This window comes from Balaenoptera physalus (genome assembly GCF_965194825.1).
Source record: "Balaenoptera physalus genome assembly, chromosome: 16".
In the NCBI taxonomy this organism is placed as follows: Eukaryota; Metazoa; Chordata; class Mammalia; order Artiodactyla; family Balaenopteridae; genus Balaenoptera; species Balaenoptera physalus.
The window spans coordinates 53,538,546-53,559,526 of NC_138898.1; the positions used below are offsets into that span (position 1 = coordinate 53,538,546).

Consider the following 20,981-nt stretch of genomic DNA (forward strand, 5'->3'; position numbering starts at 1 on the left):
TATGGGGCCTGGGTCTCTTGCTTCTGTCATCCTCCGGGGAGCTTTCTGGATGGCTGGGACAGGGCCAAGGGGCAGAGGCCTGGCCCTGGGGGGCCAGTGAGCCTCCTGGGGAGGTGGGAGGAGAAAGAATCAAGGAGGAGACCCAGAAGCTCCTTCCATCTGGGGTGGCCTCCCCCAGACCAGAAGGAGAATTGGGATTCGCCCTGTTCTTGCACTCCTGGTCTAACAGAGGGGGGTGACTTTATGACCAGAATGGTGACCCTGCCTCCCTGGTCTGTCTTTCCTAGGGGCCCTCAGGGATGTGCTGCCTCCAGGTTGGCCCAGCCCTGGACATCCCAGCCAAGGGTCCAGGGCCAGTGAGGTGTGCGTAGGAGGTGCTGGGGTAGAAACTGAGAGGAGGGGACACATGTGATGGCCGAGGCTGGGCCCCGTCCCCACCTGCCGGTCTCTCCCGGGGTGGAGCCTCTCCAGGGATGCCGGGAAGATTGTGGGAGATCAAGGGGCCCAGGAAGGACTGTGGCTGCAGCAGGTGAGCTGAGGATGGCCTCAAGGGGCACGTGGGTGGGGGCTCCCTCACCCACCTCAGCTGGGTGCGCTGGGCGTTACTGCTTCCTCGGGTGAGTGGGATGGGTGGAGGGCGGCCACCGGCTCCTTAGCTGCAGAGGCAGCACCTGCGTCTGTTCCCTCCTAGGTCTTTATTGATTGATTGATCATGTGCTTTGGAACAGCTGCGCTTTACTAAACAGGATGGCGTCCTCAGCAAGAGTGAAGGGGCGTCTCTACACCTGGCTCTGGATGCGGGACCCAGGGTCTGTGTGAGCAGGAAGCTAAACGGATGCCCTGACTCACGTGGTTGTGTGTCGTTGTTGTTACTGCTGCTTTTGCTGTGGTCACTGTGGGTGCTGGCGCCACTGTCGCTGGGTTGTGGTAGTGGTTGTTGCTGCCGTTGCAGCGTGAGTGAGGGCGGCCCCTCAGCCCTGCTGGGTGGCGGGCTCGCCCGGAGCTCGGGGCTCCATGGAGGGCATCCCCCACTGCTACTTCCCTGCTGGTCTTGCAGAGTCTCCTGGAAGGCAGGGGCGGCTGAGGCCCACCGGGGGACACAGACCCTGGTGCCGACATGGTGGGGACACTCACCCGCGCCATCGTCCCCGGAGGCTGGCACGTGGGATCATCAGCGCCTCCTGGGTGTTCGGATCCCAGCTCTACTGTGTTGAGGCAGGTGGGTCGCTCCCTCCCTTTCCCATCCCAACTTGGCCTCCGTGTCTCCTTGTCCCCCCTCGACCATGGGCAGGGGTGGCCCAGGGGACAAATTCCTGGTGCAGTTAGACTCCCTGAGCCCTCTCACCACAGGGACCCGCATAGGACTTGGGGGCCTTGGGCCGGTGTCCTGGATTCTGCCCGTGGCGGAGCCAGTGCAGTTGAGGCTGAGAGTCTGTGAGATTAGTAGGGCCCTCAGTTCCCAGGCAGATGCCTGGGGCTTGAACTTACTGCCCCAGCCCCTGCCTCCTGGCTCTGGGAGACGGGAGGAGCTGGGTGGGCAGAGGGGCAGGAGATCCAGTCCTAGCGCGGGTCCTCCTGGCGGTGGCTGGGCCATCTGGGTTTGGGAGACGTACCAGCAGGTGAGCACCTAGGATAGCCCAGCCTCCCCAGGAAGGGCCTCATCCAGGATGACATGTTCTGTGCCTCTTTGTGATGGGAAAAAAGACTCCTGCGAGGTGACGGTGGCTTCCACCCCCCCTCCAGGTTCTTTGTGTCCCCACTCGGTCCCCACCCCCACACCCCAGCGTCCGCAGGGAGCAGCATCCTTGCCCAGCCCCTGTGGCCTCAGCAGAGGGTGCGCAGGCCCATGGGCCCTGGGAGGCCTTGTGCTCGGCTCCTGCCCTCCCTGTCCCTGGGGTGACTGTGGGGGCCACTGCTCTGTCCCATCTATGATGCTTGGATCCAGGTTGGGACTGTACGCTGGGAATCAGGCTGTGCTGGGCCATACCAGCCTGGTGTCTACACCCATGTGCCAACCTACACAGACTGGATGGGGAACACTGGCAAAGTCTCCCTCAAGCACCTCTGGGTTCCACGCTGTGCCCCTGCTCGAGCCGGTGGCCTTATTCTTGCTTGGGGCCCTGTGAACCCTGAGTGATGCAGTCCAGACTCACCCTTCTGGTGGGATTTGCGATTCAGGAGGCTTGGAGGTGACACAGAAAAAATGTACCTCAAACTGGGGATTTGAAGGTGACAGCCCAGGCGCTTGAGGCCCCAGAGCTCAAAGTGACTCTGGTGCATCGTGACTCCTGGAATAGCTGGTCCTTCACTTAAGCAAAACGCCTCATGTGTATGTGTACGTTTATGTTTCTGTGTGTATATGTTTGCGTGTGTGTCTGTATTTGTGTATGTGTCTGTGTGTGTGTGTGTGTCTGTATATGTCTGTGCATCTATATGATTGTGTACATGTATGTGTGTGTGTTTATGTGTCTGTGTACATTCTGTACGTGTCTGTGTTGGGGCGTTTCTGCGTGTGTGTCTGTCATGTGTGTATGTGATCTGTGTGTGTGTGTGTTCCTCAGAGCACCGCACATTTGCTGGCAAAAGACAGCAGAAACGGTTCAGTTCCCCCAGCCAGGGGTGCCTCCTCCCCCCACCCCACCTCCCACTTGTGCCGATGGAGAGTGAGGAGGAAGGAGCCTGAACCAAGAGCAAAACCCACGGAGACCTTGCAGCCTGACCTTGGTTGTGATACACACACCAGCCCCTTTGTCCTCTGTTTCCCCGGCCACTTCCAGAGGGTGTTTGCAGAGGATCTGGAAGACTGACACTTGTGCTCATAAAACTCCACCCCAACCCCGGCTTGGTGCAACAGACAAAGAGGGTTCTCTTGGGGCCTCTTGGGGCCTCCACTGGGTGGGGTGGAGTGGAGGGGCTGCCCCACCTCCAGCAGCTCCTCTCAGCATCTGGCTGCCCAACCACCCTGGCTGCACGGCTGAATGTCTCTCAAGGGCCCCCTGATGGCTGGCCGGTGGTCCCTGCACCCTGGTGGGCCTCTGGTGGGCCTGGGACTAGTGACACTGTCCAGGGACAGGTTAGGGGCTGGGAGTTCAGTGCTGTGGAGAAGAAACAATTCACAGCCCCCAAACAAATGACCCTCCATGGCTCAGCCAGGACGTGGATAAGGAAGGGGTTAGAATGCACTCAGATGTTCCGAAGGCTGACAGGCTGACTTCCGACCAAAGCCCAGATGAAGAGCAGGATCCGAGCCCAGGATAAACCGTCCCTCTGTCAGCCTGGACCCCAGGGCTCAGGTTTGACACGTGCCTGGTTTCTTAACTTTTGTAGAACCACTGAGAAGGAGATCACAGGGGCCAGGCCGGCTCTGCCAAAGGCCCTGTAAGTTCTGGGCCCCGAGTTCCCAGAGCAGCGGAAGGAAACCTGCAGGGAGACTGCTTGCTGTGTGAGTTTTGAAGTGTGTGGGGACACTCAGGAAAGGACATCCCTCCCCCCAGATGGCACCCAGATGGGCACTGGGTGGACATCTGAACAGGGGAGTGGGGGGCAGAGCGATAGTGGGTTTAAATTCCACAACCACTGGGTAAATTACATCAATTCTCTCAGCCTGGGTTCCCTCATCTGTAAAGATAGGATGTTAACACCCACCTGAGAGGTGTTGTGAGGATTAAATGAGAGAACAATTGTGAAACCACCTGGCAATAGGCCTGGCCCCACATGGGTGCAGGATGGATGCTAGTGTTCCTTCAATCCATCCTTCCATCATTCCATCCATCCACCCCCTGTTGCAGGAATAAATCAAATCACAGGAGAATTACTCACACACGTACACAAAACACTGCAACAGAAAGCAGTTTTCGCAAGCAGCACTCTGGAACCAGTTCCTTTCTGTTGCATAATTAATTCCTTGCCCCTGACTTGCTAAAAGGGAAATGTTTCCAGTACTGAGGAGACTCGACCCCTTTTCTGGGGCCCACCTTTCCTGGGGCTGGCACCTGGGAGGGGGTCGCCTCCCAGTGCCTCCTGGTTGGCAACAACGAGGGTCAGAATGGGACAGTGTTGATGGGAGGAGTGACAGCACTGATCCCCACAGCAGTCAGTGCCTTAGACTGGGGAAGGTAGGAGAAGAGGAGCATTTGGAGGAGAGCAGGAAGAGGAGTGGGTGGGGGGAGGAGGGGAGGGAGGGGGCGGAGCAGGCGTGGCGCCAGCTCAGGGGCTGCTGTGGAGACTAATTGCGAAGCACCGTCCCGGGCACAGTTCATCCTTATTTGGGAGCCGGTTCTTGGGAATTCCTTCATCGTTCCCACTGCAAACACTGAGGTGTCCTCCAGGCCGAGGCCTGCCCGGGCCCCACGGAGTCACGCGTGGTGGAGACAGCGTCCTGAGATGCTGTTCTCAGGACCTCCGGTCATCAGGATATAAGGCTCGCATAGTGTGCGGGGCCGGGGAGCTTGGGGGCGCCTGGAGCCACTCCCCTTGGGGGCAAGAATCAGGCGGGCTCACGTGTGTGCAGAACCTTTCTTCAACACGGGCATTCAGCATCACTCTGGCCTTGCCGATTGGTACCAGCCCGGGGTCACCTGGCCTCTGGTCCCGACAGGTGAGGGAGCCCACCTGGCCGCGAGGAAGCAGCGCGTGGTGGGACCCGAGACCGGCTCAGGACCACACTGGGCCTCGCTGGGTCCTGCTTCCCCGCGTGGGTCGTCAGCTCTCTGGTCACCGCGGCGGGCCGACTGGGCGGACGGCTTCTCGGGGTCAAATCCCCACTTGAAGCCGATTCCCGAAAGGCAGTGGAGCAGGTGCTGGCCGTTGGCGGACGGGAGTGGCCGCCGGGAGGCGGGAGGGCGGGCGCTGAACCGCAGGCCCGCGCGGTACCCGATGGTGGCCTGGCACCCCCTGCTGGTGCCGCAGCGCCGGTGCCGGATGCAGGCCGCCCGGGTGACCCTCTAGAGCGTCTACCGCAGGGACTCCGGCCCGCTACCGCTGGGGGCTCCTTACCGCGGGCTCCAGTGCGCCCTAAACCTCAGCCGGATGCTGGGAGGGAGGTGGACTTTCCGGCCACACACTCCCCCCTCCAGCACCCCCTCCCCACTCCAGGACTGATGTTTGCTCTGAAACACCCAAGAGCCACAGAGCCCTGGGTACGTGAGGAGGAAGAAATCAGGCAGGTTCTGCCCTAGGTGACCCCCAAGGGGTTGGAGACACAGAAGCAACTGCATGGAACAGAAGGCCGGCTGCAGAGAAAGTGGGAGACAGGGCCCCACCCTTCCCTCATTTAGGTGGAGTTGCTTGTGCTCTTCTAAGTAAATTGAAAGTCTAATCCCACGGCCCCGTCCAAGGACTTGCGGGATAACACTGCTGGTGGAGCATCACTCGGATCAGGCCTCCAGACTAGCGTCCTGATCCTGGTGACATCGCATCACTGCTTTATTCCCACTGCATCTGAAGAAGCAGCCTCGGAGAGGTTCCGCACCTTGCCTGAGGTCACTAGGGGAGATGGTGGCCAAGGCCAGGCAGGACCCCAGTGACAAGTCCTGAGCCAGGCAATCATCGCCACACCCCGTTGCCCCTGATCCACGGAGACCCCTGCTGAGCTCCAGGCGCCCCTGGCTCCTCGGCCTCTTCCCAGCCAGCGTTCAGCCCCCTTCCCTGTCCCTGGTTCTTGCAAACGTCCCCCAGCTAATGGGCACATGCAGAGCTCAGCACAACCCAACCCACCTCCCCAGGGGACCACACAGGAGGACAGGCTGTCACCTATTCGACCCCTTGTGACAAGTGGGGAGCCCACCTGGGGAGGAGGGAATGTAGAAGAGCTGCCAGCCTGCTAAGCCCTCAGCAAAGAGCACACTCAGCACAGCGCAGACAAAGAGCTGGAGATTCCCCTCGACCAAGCCTAAGACTGGAAAATCTCCACTGTGAGTTTTGCTGCCCTTTCCAGTTCCTTCCTTCTGCCTCCCCCGATACAAGAAGAAAGGAACGTCCCGCAAAGCAGCTGCAGATACACCTGTTAACACGTGCCTTACAAGTGTCCTATGAACACCTGTGCTTTTATTATTGATTCAGGAAAAGGCAAATCTGGGGGTTCCCTGGTGGCCTAGTGGTTAGGATTTGGTGCTTTTACTGCAGAGGCCAGGGTTCGATCCCTGGGGTCGGGGAACCATCCTGCATTGCAAGTGGGGCGTGGCCAAAATAAAAAAGGAAAAAGCAAAACACAAACACCCATAATTTGGAAGCCGTGCTGAGTGTGAATTTCAAGCTATCTGGGACAACTGTAATTGATATGACGAGGGCACAGGCGCTGTTAAAGAGGGGTCCCAGGTCCCTTCTACTGATGGAAACATGAAATTTCCAGTAGAAGACAATGAAAATATCGGTGCTTTTTTCCTGATCTGAGTTCATGGATTCCTGAATTTTCCCACAGACTCCAGGTTAAGAACCACTAAGTGACTCTCAACCAGCATGTAAAATTAGAATTAGAGAAGAGGAACATGTCAGTGAGTATCACAAAGAGACGTGAGGATCCGTTAGGAAACTTTTGCTGGGTCTGCGGTTCTGAGCCCAGACGATGGTGATGGTGGTGAAAGCACACGGATAGTGCTTACTCTATACGGGGTATTATTCTAAACCCTTTATATATTGACTCATTTCATTTTAACAGTCTATAGGGAAGGTACAAATTTTTAGATATAAAAAATGAAGTTGAACTCTCATTCATTGCTGGTGGGAACACAAAATTGGCATATCCACTTTGGAAGACAGTTAGGTGTGTCTCCCAGGCCACTGAACAGTTTGGGACACATTTAAATCAAAGTAATGCCTTTGGGGCCACACACAGGGCCTTCTGATGGCCTGAGGAGGCTATTTCTTCAGATACGAGAAGGCCTCCTGTGAAGAAAAGGGAACAGGCCCGCCTGTCTCAGGCGATTCCTCAGAGGTGGATGCTGAGGGAGCGAGGGACAGGGCGGAGTGAAGACGGCGGGACAGCTCGCTGCAGCCCGCTTCTCCTTCTGAAGGAAGGGCACCATCGCAGAGCCCAGGGGGTCCCGCCTGGGCAGGAGGCAGCAAGCTGGGGGCTGGGATCTGGGCTCCGGGCTCCTTTTCTTGCTCTGCCCCCAGCGCCTGTCAGGGTGGATGTGGGGACTTCCTCTCAGGGCCAGGAGGGGGCGCTGTCCCAAACTGTAGAGCAGCCTGGGATGGGCAGAGCCCTGTGAGCACACCCCTGTCCCCCCACCCCCATCGTGTGCCCAGGGGGCACCCCAGGAATCCCCACGGGGCCAGAATCAGCCCCTGCTCAGCCGAGGGGCCGGGTCACCCATGCCATGCCCAAGCGGGCCCAGCCTGGCTCCCAGGGCAAATGTGCCCTGAGAACCTGAAAAGAGGCAAGGTGTGACTATTTCTTTGTTTTGCTCACTTATTTGTTGACTGGACGCCCTCCCCTCGCCATGAGGAGGTGGCCTTCCCAAAGGTCTGTCTGGGTCACGCATGGGTCACCAGCTCTGAAAGAGGAGATTACACGCCCCCATGCCCACCCCACACCACAGCAGGCCCTGAGTTGGGCTTGGGGATCCTCAGCCTGAGTCCCGTGTCCCCTTGGGCCCTGGCTAGGCCCTGTCACCTGTACTCTTCTCCTCCCCCACACACCCCCATGTCCTGGGTGTCCTCAACCACGTGCAGCCACCGGGCCGGGCCTGCCCGTCTTTGCCCATCTTCCTGGTGTCAGGTCAAGTGCTCCTGGGTCTGACCCTTGCTGGCCCTACAGGGTCCTGGCCAGGCCAGGGCTAGGTCCCAGTACTGTCCCCAAGAAGGGATCAGTGGGGGGCTCTCATCCCCTCCTGGACACACAGGGTCCTGAGGGCCAGGCTGGGGCAAACAGGGCTGGCTACATGACTGGGCCCTATTGCCCGCCTCCCAGGACCTTCCTCCTCCCTCCTGTTCCCACACCCCCGCAGGGGGAGCTGATTCTGGCCCCAAGGGGAGCTCCCCAGTCTTGTTTCCCAGGACAACACTGAGTGTCTCTAACATGAGCCTCTTCAGCCAACTGGGGCTGAGGTGCAGTCACCTGGGACACCTGCCCTAGGCAGGTTCCTATTCTGACATCCCAGGGAGCTGTGCCTTTGTGGGTAGATGCCACTAGGGGGTGCCCTCTCTCCACCCTTCTCCTGCCCTCAGGTGGCCTCTGAACCCCAAACCTCCCCCAACTTCCGCCTCATGCTGGGTCTGATGCCTGGTGGATCTGGGTCTTACCATTTGTGGGCTAGAATTCTGACAAGTCCGTTGCTGAACTAAAATCAAGGTATTGGCAGGGTGTGTCCCTTCCTGCAGGCTCTGGGGGGAATCACTTTCCTTGCCTTTTCCAGTTTCTAGAGGCCACCCTCATTCCTTGGCTTGTGGCCCTGCCTCCATCTGCAAAGCAGCAATGGTGGGTCCTGCCTTACCACTTCACACCCCATCCCTCTGACTCCCTCTTCTGACTCCTTCTGGTATAAGGACCTTGGGATTACACTGGCTCACCCAGATAATCCACGATAATCTCCCCATGTCCTGTCCTGAACTTAATCATGTGTGCAGGACCCCTTTGCCAAGTGAAGTACATATTCACAGTTTCCGGAGATTAGGACATAGGCATCTATGGTTATGGTCCTTGGATAGGGCAGGTGGGAGATAAACCTTCTAAGCTTTCCTGTCTGAGAGTGACATAATTTTGCCCTCCCCTTTAATTGATGGTTTGCGGGGTTTAGAATTCTAAAACTAAGCTAATTTCCTCTCAGACCTTGGAAGGCCTTGCTGCATCATCTTCTAGCTTCCCAGTCTAGATTCTTATTAGCATTCTGTGCTTACTAATAGCAGTGGTCCTGAAATTTTTACTTAGAAGTGGCGTAGGAACAACAGTTTGGTTGGAGGCAGGTGGCTTGAATCTGCATCTGTACAGAATCCCTTCTGAAAGCCTGAGAAAATGTCTCTTGTCCAAACTGCCCAACCAATTCTGGATTCTTGTTTGGTTTTGGTTTTGGTTTTCTAGTAACACACTAGTAAATGGTTAATGAAGAAAATCTGGAAATGGCTAAAAAGTATACAAAAGATGATAATCACCTATACCCCCAGCACTCAGGGGTAACAAGTGTTGATATTTTGGTGTCTTTGTATACATACCCAACTCTCCATATGCAAAAATATATACAAAGCTCTGAATTGTGTTTACATTTAGAACCTGTCAGAAATACTTCGATTTCCCCTACATTCTATTAAACCTTTGCAAAAGGGAAATAATAACCTTAGTGGCTGTCTAGAAAGTCTGTTCTGGCTTTCTACAACTTTTTGGAGAATAGGAAAAGGAAGGGAAAAAATGTATGAGCGGTGCCATCCACAATATGTGGTGAAAAATAATAAGCATGAGCTCAATAAACTAACAATTACTCTAGAAAAACTAGGCTTAGAAAAGCATCTTATGACTGCAAACTAAGGATGAAAGTTGCAGGTTTAACTGTCTTAGCAAATGTGAGAACAAGAGGAAGCTCCTCTCTGTTAACACTGGTTGGTGGGAAAACACACCATAGGACATTGGTCACTTATGATCTAGCAGACAGGGCCCCCCATGTCCCCACCTTGTGGGTTCCCCCAGTGATCAGAGGGACTTCAACTGTCCACAGGGTCATGGCACTCCCGGCCTCAGTGGTGGCGGGACAGGCAATGCCACTTGCAAAGCAGGTCAGCACCTACTGGTCAGTGATGGGTCCCGACTGGGGGTGGTGCAGGACCCTTGTGTCCAGGAGTGCCCAAAGCCACTCTCTGGGGCCAGGGTCATGTCTTTCGTGGACGGCAGCTGGGAATACAAAGGCTGAAGGTTATGGGGCCCAGATGGTGGGGGGTGACAAGCCCTGAGTTTCTCCACCTAGGAAAGGCCCTGCCCCATCACCCCTGCCTGAAGATCTCCAATTCCTTCCCAGGTCTCTTCAGCCTGTCCCAGGACAAGTGCTGAGAGCAAGGGCAGTGGACACGGCAGGGGGTGAACCAGGGACCCTGGTGTCCCCTCCCTGTGCTTACCCAGAGCCCAGGGCTCTGTATGCCCCAGCTGGGCCCTTGGCTGCATGGGTCTGCGCCCACGATGACAGTAATGAATGACCCCGGGGCACAGGGTTGAGGGTCCCCAGCTGTTCACTTTCTCCCCAGCCTTGGGCCCCGATTCCTGGTGGGGCTGTCAGGCGGCTCCACCACAGGGGTGTGCCATAGGTGACCTACAGGGAGAGCACGTGGCTACTCAGTCCTGCTGTGGCCTTGTGCGCCAAGCACAGACCAGGGAAGCACCTCACCCTGCCCAGCTCGGGGGAACAAACGGCTTCTGCAGGCTGAGGGCCACCCATTTGGGAAAGTACCACAAAGCCCACATTCCTGACAAACAGAGATAGTTGGCATGAGGGACTGACTGTGAAGGGTGTGGTGAGCAGGCATGATGGGCCCGATAAAGAGACAAGGTCTCAGCCGAGGCCTGGAGGAAGGCAGGAGCCAACCAGGAAAGAGAGGAACATTCTAGAACATTCTAGACCAAGGGAGCAGCATCTGCAAGGGCAGAGGTGGGCAAGAGCTGGGCACCTAGGCGCTATGCAGCCAGAGTGGGGGGGTGATAAAAGGGGGGCCCTGCAGGAGACCCTAGGAGCACTGGGAAGCTGCAGGGGTGTTACAGGGGTGTTACGTGTTGGCCGGACTTGTTGGGTGTAGATTTGTATCCTTGTGGCTGCAGAGGGGATGAGAGCTGGCGGAGGAGGGGGGACGGGTTGGGTGTGGGGGTGGACGGGGGGGCGCGGGACACAACCGCGGGGGGCACTTCCGTCTGGTTCGGGGCTGCCCACCAGCGTTTGCCCACCCTCCCTGTTTGGGAAACCCCCAGGGCTCACACATGAGCAGGGAGGATGGGGATCTCCGGGTGGGGAGGGAGGGCAGGATGTGGACCCACCAGAGCTTCTCATACCTTCTGCTCTCACAACACCTCTGGATCTCATGAAAACGCAGATCTGCCCGAACAGTTCCGAGCGTCCCGAGTTGGCCCCGCTGGCCTGGTCCCTTGGCCGTGCTGAGGCTGGGTTCTGCGACCCCAGCGTGGGGCGGGGGGGGGGGGCGACACACTTGCTGCTGCCTCTCCACCCAGGCCACCTATGGAGCTTGGAGCCCCCACGCCCCCAGGACAAGCCTCAACCACGGGGAGTCAGGAGAGAAGGGGCCATGCCAGGTCCTCGTCCCCCACGGGCGATGCTGAGGTGTGTCCCCGTGATTTCTCAGGGGATCCCGGCCAGACAGTGCCTCAGCTGCCAAAAGGGTAACCTCCTCATCTGGGCAAACGTCACTGGCTCTCGCCCCTCCTGCCTCATTTCACCACTCTTCACTGGGGCTTCTTGGTATCGCCTCCTAAATAAACTACCCGCACCCTCGTCCTGGTCCCGGGTCAGCCTTTGGGGGACCGTGGTGAGGCCAGGAGCATCCGGGTCTGTGTGGTGGGAAACACGGCATGAGCGCTGGGGGTGTTTGGGGGCGTTTCCTCCACTGCACTCCACTCCAGCCTTCCTAGCCCCCAGGGACCTTGGTGCTACTAATGTCCTCCCATAAATTATCTTTCTGATTGAACTAACCTGAGAGGGTTTTGTTGTTTGCAACCAAAACCAGTATAGCACAGATGGGTGACAATGATTTAGGACTTAAGGAGTGGTCTTGGCGTGGATGGGACACGGGTGACCGTGAGGGTGTCCAGGAAGCCACCCGGGGCCACAGAACACAGTGCAAGGCTTCAACTTGAACATGCACAGGTTTATTAGCAAAGGGGACTGGACCTGACTCAGCAGATGGCCCTGACTCTCGGGGGCCATCTGCTGGGCTCAGGCCAACTGTAGGAATGGGGGAGCCCAGAGCAGAGGGAAGAGCAACAGCAATGGGCAGGAGTCCGGCCTGCAAATGGTGTTTTTGGCCAAAACCGTTCGGATCCACTTGTAGTGAGCACTGATGTTGGTGTAGACACCGGGCCGGTTGGGCCTACCACAGCCCACTCCCCAGCTCACGATTCCAACCTGATACCACAGCCCTTTCATTTCGCAGGTCAAGGGTCCACCTGAGTCACCCTGGGGAGCAGCATGGGTGAGCCCAGCCTGGGGTGGGGCAGGAGGGGTGAGCAGAGAGGCCAGGAGAGCAGGAGGGGCTGTGGAGCTGGGCAGACTGGATGCAAATGCCACTCCTCCCCCTGGAAGTAACCAAGCCTCAGTTTCTGCATCTGCAAAGTGGGGGCAATGGTCTCTACCCCACCCCCAGGGTCGAGGTGAGGACCAAATGAAGTGCAGGGATTCAGGTTGCTCTCAGGCCTGGGGGCTGGGGTGATGTGATACTAAGGCCCAGAAGCCCTGGTTGGGGACGGGAGGGACACTCACAAAGCAGGAATCCTTGCCACCTTGAGGGTCGCCAGCACAAACCATGTCTCCCCAGATGTCACGGCGGAAATCAGGCAGTGAGAACAGGTGGTTACACATGGTGGTGTTTATGATGCCGACCTGCACTTCCTGGAGGGTGTAGGGAGATGGCAGTGCTGCTGTAGAGTTGAGGGGACAGAGAAAGATGGCATCCTGAGCCTCTCCCCTACCATCAGGTTGGGAGGAATGGCATAGGCTACGTACGAAGGCGGTGGGTGGGGGGAGGTGGTCCTTGGGGTACCCACGGTGCCTGGGACATTGCCCCTGATTCCCCTGCTCTAGCCCAGCACCCAGCACCTGATGGGTGATGAACAACATCACATAAAGAACCAATGGATGGACAAGCTGTTACAGGTTTCCCTCTCTGTAGCCTGCAGATAACAAGCCCTGGCTGAGGCCCTGGGGAGAGACCGGGGAGAGACCGTAGCACGCCTGAGGGCGGGGCTAGTGCAGCTGAGATGGTTTAGGATTAACACAGTCCAGCGCCCAGGTGCCTGAGGAGGTGGGGCATGCCTGGTGCACTCTCTCCCCATGCATTTGCGCATGCCCGGCCCCCCAGGATGCAGTGCGATCAAGCCCCATCCTCAGGTAAGGAAAGATTCAGGAGCAAGATTGCCCTCCCCCACCCCCAGCAAAGTATCAGGGAACTGCCAGAGCCTGATATGAACCCAGGTCTGTCCAATTCCTAAGTCTGGGTCCGAATCACCTCCTTATCCTGCAGAGGATGGTGACCACAATAACACTGAAAGCTGGTCTGTAAATAGAGCTTCCTGGCTGCCGGGCGCTCTGCTAAGCCCTCATGTATGAATGCTTTTAAGCCTCAGAACTACCCTCTCAGGTGGGAGCTATTATTATGCCATTTTGCAGATGAGGAAGCTGAGGCACAGTGAGATGAAGTACCTTGCCTAAGGTTTCCCAGCTAGTACAGAGTATATCAGGTCTGGGGGGTGGGGGACAAGAAGTCACCTTCTACCTGTGACAGTGAGGGTTCAGCCTGGGGCTGGGTGTTACCACCTGTCAGCCGGGGGAAGGGAGCAGGGTCTGCCTGGCTAGGCTCCTTGGCTCACACCCATTCAGCCCTTTGGGCCCAGGCAGTCTGCACAGGGGCACTTTCTCCAGCCCCTTCAGGTGAAGGGAAAGGACGGGGCAGGTCTCCTGTCGACTCCTCTATCTGCCCCGTGCCAATTCCAGGTGTGCTACCCTCTCCGGGCCAGTGAGCCCTGGCTTCTCCATTGAGCCCTGGGGCCTTGGGCAATTTCCATACCTCTCCAAGCTTGCTCATCTGTAAAGTAGGTATAAAAATGTTCCCAGCCTCATTGGCAGATAGGCTCCAGAAGGAAGAGAGTCCCTGGAACCCAGAACAGTGCCAGGGACACAGAGTGCATGAGAGGAGCTTTATCTATATGGTTGCTGTGGTTAAGGGTGAGGCAGGGCCACGCTGGGCCTGGGAGCAGTGTGAGGCGCCGTCCAGTCCGTCAGGCTAGAGCCCCCGCAGCCCCTCTGGGGGCCTGTGTCCAGCGGTTTCAGAGGATTCGTGGTGAGAGAGAAGCAGGTGGCAGCTCATGACAGCGCAAGGAGCCCCGCAGAGATTCAGGGGGGAGCCAAGGCTGGAGCATGGCTTGACATTTCAAGGAGAGAAAAGGAGCTGGCACTCCAGGACAGGAGGCCACTCCGGCAGCTGCAGAAGGGATGGAGAAGCCAGAGTGGGAGGCTGGCTGGCGGTGGGGGTGGTGGTGAGCACCCTGCTGGGGTGGAAAGGAGGCCTTCCTGAAACAGCCCTCCCCAGCCCCACCCCTGCAGGCTGCGGCTTCGGGCCTGGGCCGGCGAGCCACCCGCTCTGGCTTCCGGCGAGCCACCCTCTCTGGCTTCCGGCGAGCCACGCTCTCTGGCTTCCGGCGAGCCACCCTCTCTGGCTTCCGGCGAGCCACCCTCTCTGGCTTCCGGCGTGCCACCCTCTCTGGCTTCCGGCGTGCCACCCTCTCTGGCTTCTGGCTCACAGTCTCTGGAAGGGAGGGGGAGCTGAGTGTGTGTACAGAAAGCACTGCTCGTTAAGGGGGAGCAAGAGTGGAGAGCCACGGACTTCCCTGGCGGTCCAGTGGTTAAGGCTTCGCCTTCCAGTGCAGGGGGTGTGGGTTCCATCCCTGGTCGGGGAGCTAAGATCCCACATGCCTCGTGGCCACAAAAACCAAAACATAAAAAAACAGAAGCAATATTGCAACCAAATTCAATAAAGACTTTAAAAAAATGGTCCACATCAAAAAAAATCTAAAATAAAAAAAAAAAAGGGGACTTCCCTGGTGGCACAGTGGTTAAGAATCCGCCTTCCAATGCAGAGGACACGGGTTCGAGCCCTAGTCCAGGAAGATCCCACATGCCACGGAGCAACTAAGCCCATGCGCCACAACTACTGAGCCTGCGCTCTAGAGCCCATGAGCCACAACTACTGAGCCCGCGTGCTGCAACTACTGAAGCCCACGTGCCTAGAGCCCATGCTCCGCAACAGGAGAAGTCACTGCAATGAGAAGCCCGCGCACTGCAACAAAGAGTAGCCCCCGCTGGACACAACCAAAGAAAACCTGCGCAAGACCCAACGCAGCCAAAAATAAATAAATAAATTTATAAAAAAAAAAAAGAGTGGAGAGCCAGTGTGGAGAGGATGCTGAGTAGGCCAAAGAGGGGATGCTGCCAAGGTGGGGGCCACTGAGGCTGGTGCAGCTAGAATGAGTGGACATGACATTGCCGCCCTCCCCTGCCCCAGACCCATCTGTCCCCAGCCTCACCCTGATCTTCTTCAATGTCCTCCCAGCCGGTCACCCAGCAGTCAGTCCGGTTCTCAAACTCAGAGGAGGAAGCCATGAGACAGATGGGCTGGATGTACTTGGTGTAGGTAATGGAGGAGGACAGCTTCAGCAGGGCGATGTCATATGATGCAGACCTCAGATACCTGGGGCTCAAAAAGATCTGCTCCACGTTGTAACGGTTGTAGTAGGCTTGCAGGTTCCAAATGGATGGTGTGGCAGACAGCTCGCCAAACTGGACCGACCATTCATAGGGATCTCTGTTGCTGGCAGGGGAGGAGAAAGCCGTCAGGGGTCCTCAGAGGGAGGGTGGGCCACCTGAGCACACCTGGGGCTGCTCCCTGAGCTGAGACCCCCGGGCTGCTGCGGGGCTCACCCCAGACACCATCAGCAGGTCTTCCTTCGACCAAAGAGGCCAGGGTAGAAACGGGGAGAGCCCAGACAGCCCCAAACAAAGTCCCACACCTGGGGACTTGAGGGGGTTGGTAGGAGGGTGCCTCCCCTGCCAGCTCATCTGGCCAGTCACTCAACCACCTGTCACCTCCAAGAGCCCTTCTCAAAAGGGAACAAGCAGGTGCACGGGCGCCACAGCAGGCTGGGCTCAAAACAGCTTCCGGGGCCACTGTCACCACAGGCCAGGCTCTGTGTCCAGCACTTACTTCAGCTCATTCCTCCCCCGGGGGGGGGGGGTCACCTCCGCTGGGAGGTGGGGTGAGGAAGGTGGAGGTTGGTGGTGCCATTTGGGGACAAGTGAAGCAAGAAAGAAAAGAACAAGACAAACAAATGTGCGTGGGAATGTTCTGGGAGAACATTCTGGAAGAAACTGCACAGGGTTTCCTCCCGGAGCGCCCTGGGGGACTCGCGTGGGTGCGGAACGGGCTGCAGCCGGGACTGGGCCTCAGGAGCACACGAGGGCCGTGCCCACGTGGGGCATGCGCGCAGGTCCTGCTGCAGACCCAGGGCCCGGGGTCAGCGGGCCGCCTGCCCCCAGACTCACTTTTGGAAGCAGTGCGCGGCCGACAGCACCCAGCGGCGGTTGAGCAGGCTTGCTCCGCAGTAGTGGGAGCCCCATAGGCGCAGGCTGCCCTGCCATGGCCAGCGCCCAAGCTCTGCGTCCTTTCCACCCACTATGCGTGTCGGGACAGTCCGTTGGCCACATGGCCCTGGGATGGACAGATGGACACCAGGCTGAGCTGCGGGAGGCAGGCCCACCCCGTCCACCCTCACCCACCGGGTGGGAGAAGGGAAGGGGCGCCCCGGGGAACCGCGCGTCCAGGGGTCTTGCCGCCCAGGAAGAAGGGGACGCTGGGGACCTGCCCCACGTGGGCCACAGGCGCCCGCCCCTCCCCCACACCCCGGGGCGGCCCCATCAGTTACATGCGAGCATAGAAGAGTTCTCGAAACCTGGGGCGGGGAGAGGAAAAGATGAGTCGCCCTTCGCGCTCCGGCTCAGGTGCCCTGCGCAGGGAAGCGCGCCCCCTGGACGCCTTACCTGGAAGCAACAGGTCCCTATCCCGCAACGCTGCGGGTAGGAGAGAAAGTGAGCTCCCCTCGGTCTCCACGCGCCCCACCCTTCCCCCATCACCCCTAGCTGCGCCGGCAGCCCCAGCCTCAGCTCACCCTGCCTCGCGATTTCGACCCGCACCAACAGTTGCGCGAGCAGCAGCGCCCCGACCTGCGCGCCCATGGCCTCTTCTTCCCGCCGCCTGGCGCCCCCTCTGCTTCCGCCAGCTCCAAGGCCCGGCTGGGGCGCCCCCTCGGGGAGAGGGAGCCACGGGAACCCTGGCCGCCCCCTTCCCTCAGCTTGACCTCTCTGGTCCAAGGGCTGTTTGGGAACCTGGGACGTCACAGTGCCCCGGCTTTGAGCTGCTACTGGGACTCGGTCCCCCAACTACGTACCTTGCTATGGCCCAGGAGCCAGTGTACCCAGACGATCCCTTTCTTGTCTGCGACCCTGGGGGCCTGGCTGCCCCCCATGCTGCCCTCTTTTCTACCCATTCCTTCTGCTAGGAAGGACCAAGGACCTGACCCACAGCCAGGACTCCCATGAAAGCACATTAGCAAGTCCTCACTGAGTGCCCATTGGGGGTCTCGAACTGTTGGGCTCAGCCAGGAAGAAAAGACCCCTCACAAGCCTTTCTTGGGGAAATGATGATCTTGGGTCTTGTCCCTCCCTGTGCTGGCCTCAGGCTAGTGCCCACGTGTGGCCCAGGCTGCCCCCTGGCGGCAGGCCCCGGCCCCTTTTATCACCCTCCTCAGGATTCAGTCTTGAAAGTTGAAACTGCCTTTCACAAACTTTCTTGCCCTGGGTCCTGGGGGGAAGGAAATTGCCAAAGAAAGTGAGAGAGAGACGTCGCTGGGTTGTTCATCCCAGCGTCCCTGTGACCGGTGACTCTACGGACTGGGAACCTGGGAAGGCTGTGCCTGCTTGGTGCCCCTCTGTGTGTCCTGAACACTGCCTGGGATGTGGAGGTGTTCATGGAGTGATGAGTCCCCCAGCATTGGCTTCTGGGGGTCCCTCCAGGCAGGGGAGCCAGTCTGGACTTGCAGGAGTATCCACAGGTGTGTATCCCCCTCGGGAGCCCTGGGTCTTGGGTCCAGCCCGGCAGCACCCTCAGCAGGGCCTGGGTGGTGACTGCCAAGGGAATGAGCCGCTGGAGGCAGGAGCAGGCAGAGCAGGTTCCCTGCCTGGCCAAGCGGGAGAGAGGGTTCCCAGATGGTGTCCTTGACCCGGGCACGCTGGTGGAGACACGGGGGAGACGCCTGATGCTTGGGGACAATGGAAACTTCTGCAGAGGCTGAAGCCAGCCAGTCAGCAAACCTCGTGGACTTCACACACTGCAGAGGGGACAGTGGGCATGGGCTCTGGCTGGTGGATGCAGGGACAGACTGCGTGCAGCAAGGGCTGGAGTTTTCCCCTAAGACGGTCCCCCTCTGTGGCTTTTGGCACCACAGTGCTTGTGACTGGCCAGTCACTGTGAGCTCCCTGGATCAGGGCTAAGTGCGGCTCCTTGCACAAGATGAGACACAGTGCCAGCGCCTACCTTGCAGTGCTGTGGGGACGGCCCAGGAACTCCTCCTCCCCTGCAGCCTGAAGGATAGCTTAAGCCGCAGATCCTGTGCAATCCTCGGGGCTGCCTACGGCTCTTGAGAGCTCTCTCCTCCCTCTGACCACCTGCCTGTCTCCTGCTCCTACTGTCCTTTCCTGGTGAATGCCATGCCTGCTCCAGCCTCGGGCCGGCCTCTCCCTGCAGACCCCTCGTCCAGATGGTCACGCAGCAGGCTTCTTCTGGGCCTTCAAGTCTCAGTGCTAATGTCACATCCTCAACTAGGCTTTCCCTGTCCCCCTCCCATCTAAAGCCAGCCCCATATGCCCCCACTGACTGTCCTTCTCACTGACCTGTTGTATTTCCTCCCTAGAACTTAGCAATGTCCAAAATGATCTTGTTCGGTCCTTTGTGTGTGTAGCTGTTGGCTCCCTCCAGGGACTGTGTGTGACACACCCAGTGAATGTGGAATTGAAGGGCTGATGGAGGACCCAAAGGGCCCTGCTCCTGCTCCTCTGCCCTGCACAGCAGCCAGCAGGGGTCCCCACTCACACACACAGGGTCCCAGCCCTGTGCTCCCTCCTCCAGCTGCCGGCTTACATTTCTCCAGCCAGTTCCTGGGCTCCCCTGGAAAGACCGGGGTTGGGGAAAGAGGGAAAGAGGGAAAGAGCAAGCCCAGCCTGGCCCCGAGTCCTCACCGTCCACGTCAGGGTGATGTGGATTCCCCCCCAGCCCTGCCAGGAACCCCAGGATATGTTACTGCTCTGCTGGCCACTGAGCCAGGGACAGGGCTGCTGGGCAGAGTGGGCTCGGGCAAGCCCTGGGGTTTGCAGCCCTCAGTTTCCCTGTCTGAAAAATGGAGATAACAGTAATGTGCACCTTGCAGGGCTACTGTGAGCATCTGGCGACGCCCTGTGGTTAAGCTCCTACACATGGAAGATACTTTCTCATGCACCCCTCTGGGGCCGCAAGGCACAGGGAGGATCACCCAGCCAGAGGAATGTCCTTCTGCCAGCTAGGCTTTACTGCCTCTCAGACAGACACGTCTGCAAAGGCACCAGCCCAGCACTGGGCGCTGGAAACCCCAGTTCCAAGAGTCCCAGAAACCACCCAAGGAATCCTTGAATGCGGGTGCTCCTTGGGACTCAGCCTTGAATGGTGGGTGAGAAGCAGGTCTGTCCCTGGGGGTCCACGGGGTGGCAAGGAGGGAGAGAGGGCATCTTGGAGCCCCCTGGGGACACATGAAACGCAGATGCTGGGCCCAGGGCTGTGAGGTCTGAAGAGGGATAGATGTGGGTATTGGGGAGGGGGCTTGTCATGGGGCTGGGTGGGGGGGCGGAACCAGAGAAGGTCCCTGGAGGACAGAGGATAGGTGGATGGTTGAAGGTGGCTGTTGGGGAGGGTTTGGGGAGTAGGTCCCTGCAGGAACTGCCGCTACACTCTTGGCAGGGAGCAGAGAGAGAGGGCATGAGTTTGGGATGCAGGGGCTGAGGTTGCAGGGCTGACTGCCCGGATAGGCAAGGCAAGCCACGGGGAGACGGGGGTGCCCCCAAGCGGTCCCAGAAGCAACAACAGGGCAAAGATAAGATCCTAGCAAGGCTTGGAGAGAAGTTCCTGACATCCCGAGCTGAGCTCCAGGTTGTGCTGACAACCCATGTGGTGTAGACGCTGACGTTGATGGAAACACCCAGCCTCTTAGGGAGCCTGCAGTGGGATCCCCAGCTCACAACCCGTGTGACAGACGTGACCAGTGTCACAGACCAGGGGGCTGTATGATCAAGAAAGGAGAGCTGACCAGCCTTGGGCACTGCAGGGAGAAGGAATGTGGGAGACTTTTCTGATTCCTAAATTTTTTCCACTTCTCAAAAAGCTAACATATGACCCGGCAATCCCACTCCTAGGCATAAGTCTGGAGAAAACCATAATTCAAAAGGATGCATGCACCCCAATGTCCATTGCAGCAATATTTACAATAGCCATGAAATGGAAGCAACCTAAATGTCCATCGACAGAGGAATGGATAAAGAAGATGTGGTACATATATACAATGGAATATTACTCAGCCATAAAGAGGAATGAAATAGTGCCATTCAAAATGGCAAATAGTGCCATTTGCAGGGACATGGATGGACCTAGAGATTGTCATACAGAGTGAAGTAAGTCAGAAAGAGAAAAACAAATATCATATAATATCACTTATATGTGGAATCTAGAAAAATGGTACAGATGAACTTATTTGCAAAGCAGAAATAGAGTCACAGATGTAGAGAATAAACTTATGGTTACCAAGGAAAGAAAGTGGGGTTGGGATGAATTGGGAGATTGGGATTGACATAGATACATTACTGTGTATAAAACATAACTAATGAGAACCTACTGTATGGCACGGGGAACTCTACTCAGTGCTCTGTGGTGACCTAAATGGGAAGGAAATCTAAAAAAGAGGGGATATATGTGTATGTATAACTGATTCACTTTTCTGTACAGCAGAAACTAACACAACATTGTAAAGCAACTATACTCCAATAAAAAAATTTGTTTTAAGTACCCATTCTTCTCAATTGACCCTCGCATCAACCTAGCCTGCAGGCAGCTCCCCTCGAAGGGGCTCGCTGGGTCTCTGAGCAGCCCCAAACGCTTGGTTTAAACCAAAATCATGCTCAGTGAATACTCAGTACTGCATTATTGCTTTTTTC

At 57.7% G+C, this 20,981-nt stretch overlaps 1 protein-coding gene across 1 annotated transcript; it reads right to left on the minus strand.

Moving 5' to 3' along the window:
• Positions 1–10,985: 10,985 nt before the first annotated feature.
• On the minus strand, positions 10,986–18,776 carry LOC309644942 (testisin-like). Its single transcript, XM_082429250.1, is given in 5 exon segments — positions 10,986–12,098; positions 12,402–12,556; positions 15,221–15,504; positions 16,236–16,682; positions 16,684–18,776. Coding segments are annotated over 5 exon segments (1,368 nt in total). The 5' UTR covers positions 16,926–18,776; the 3' UTR covers positions 10,986–11,858.
• Between the last annotated feature and the right edge of the window lie 2,205 nt (positions 18,777–20,981).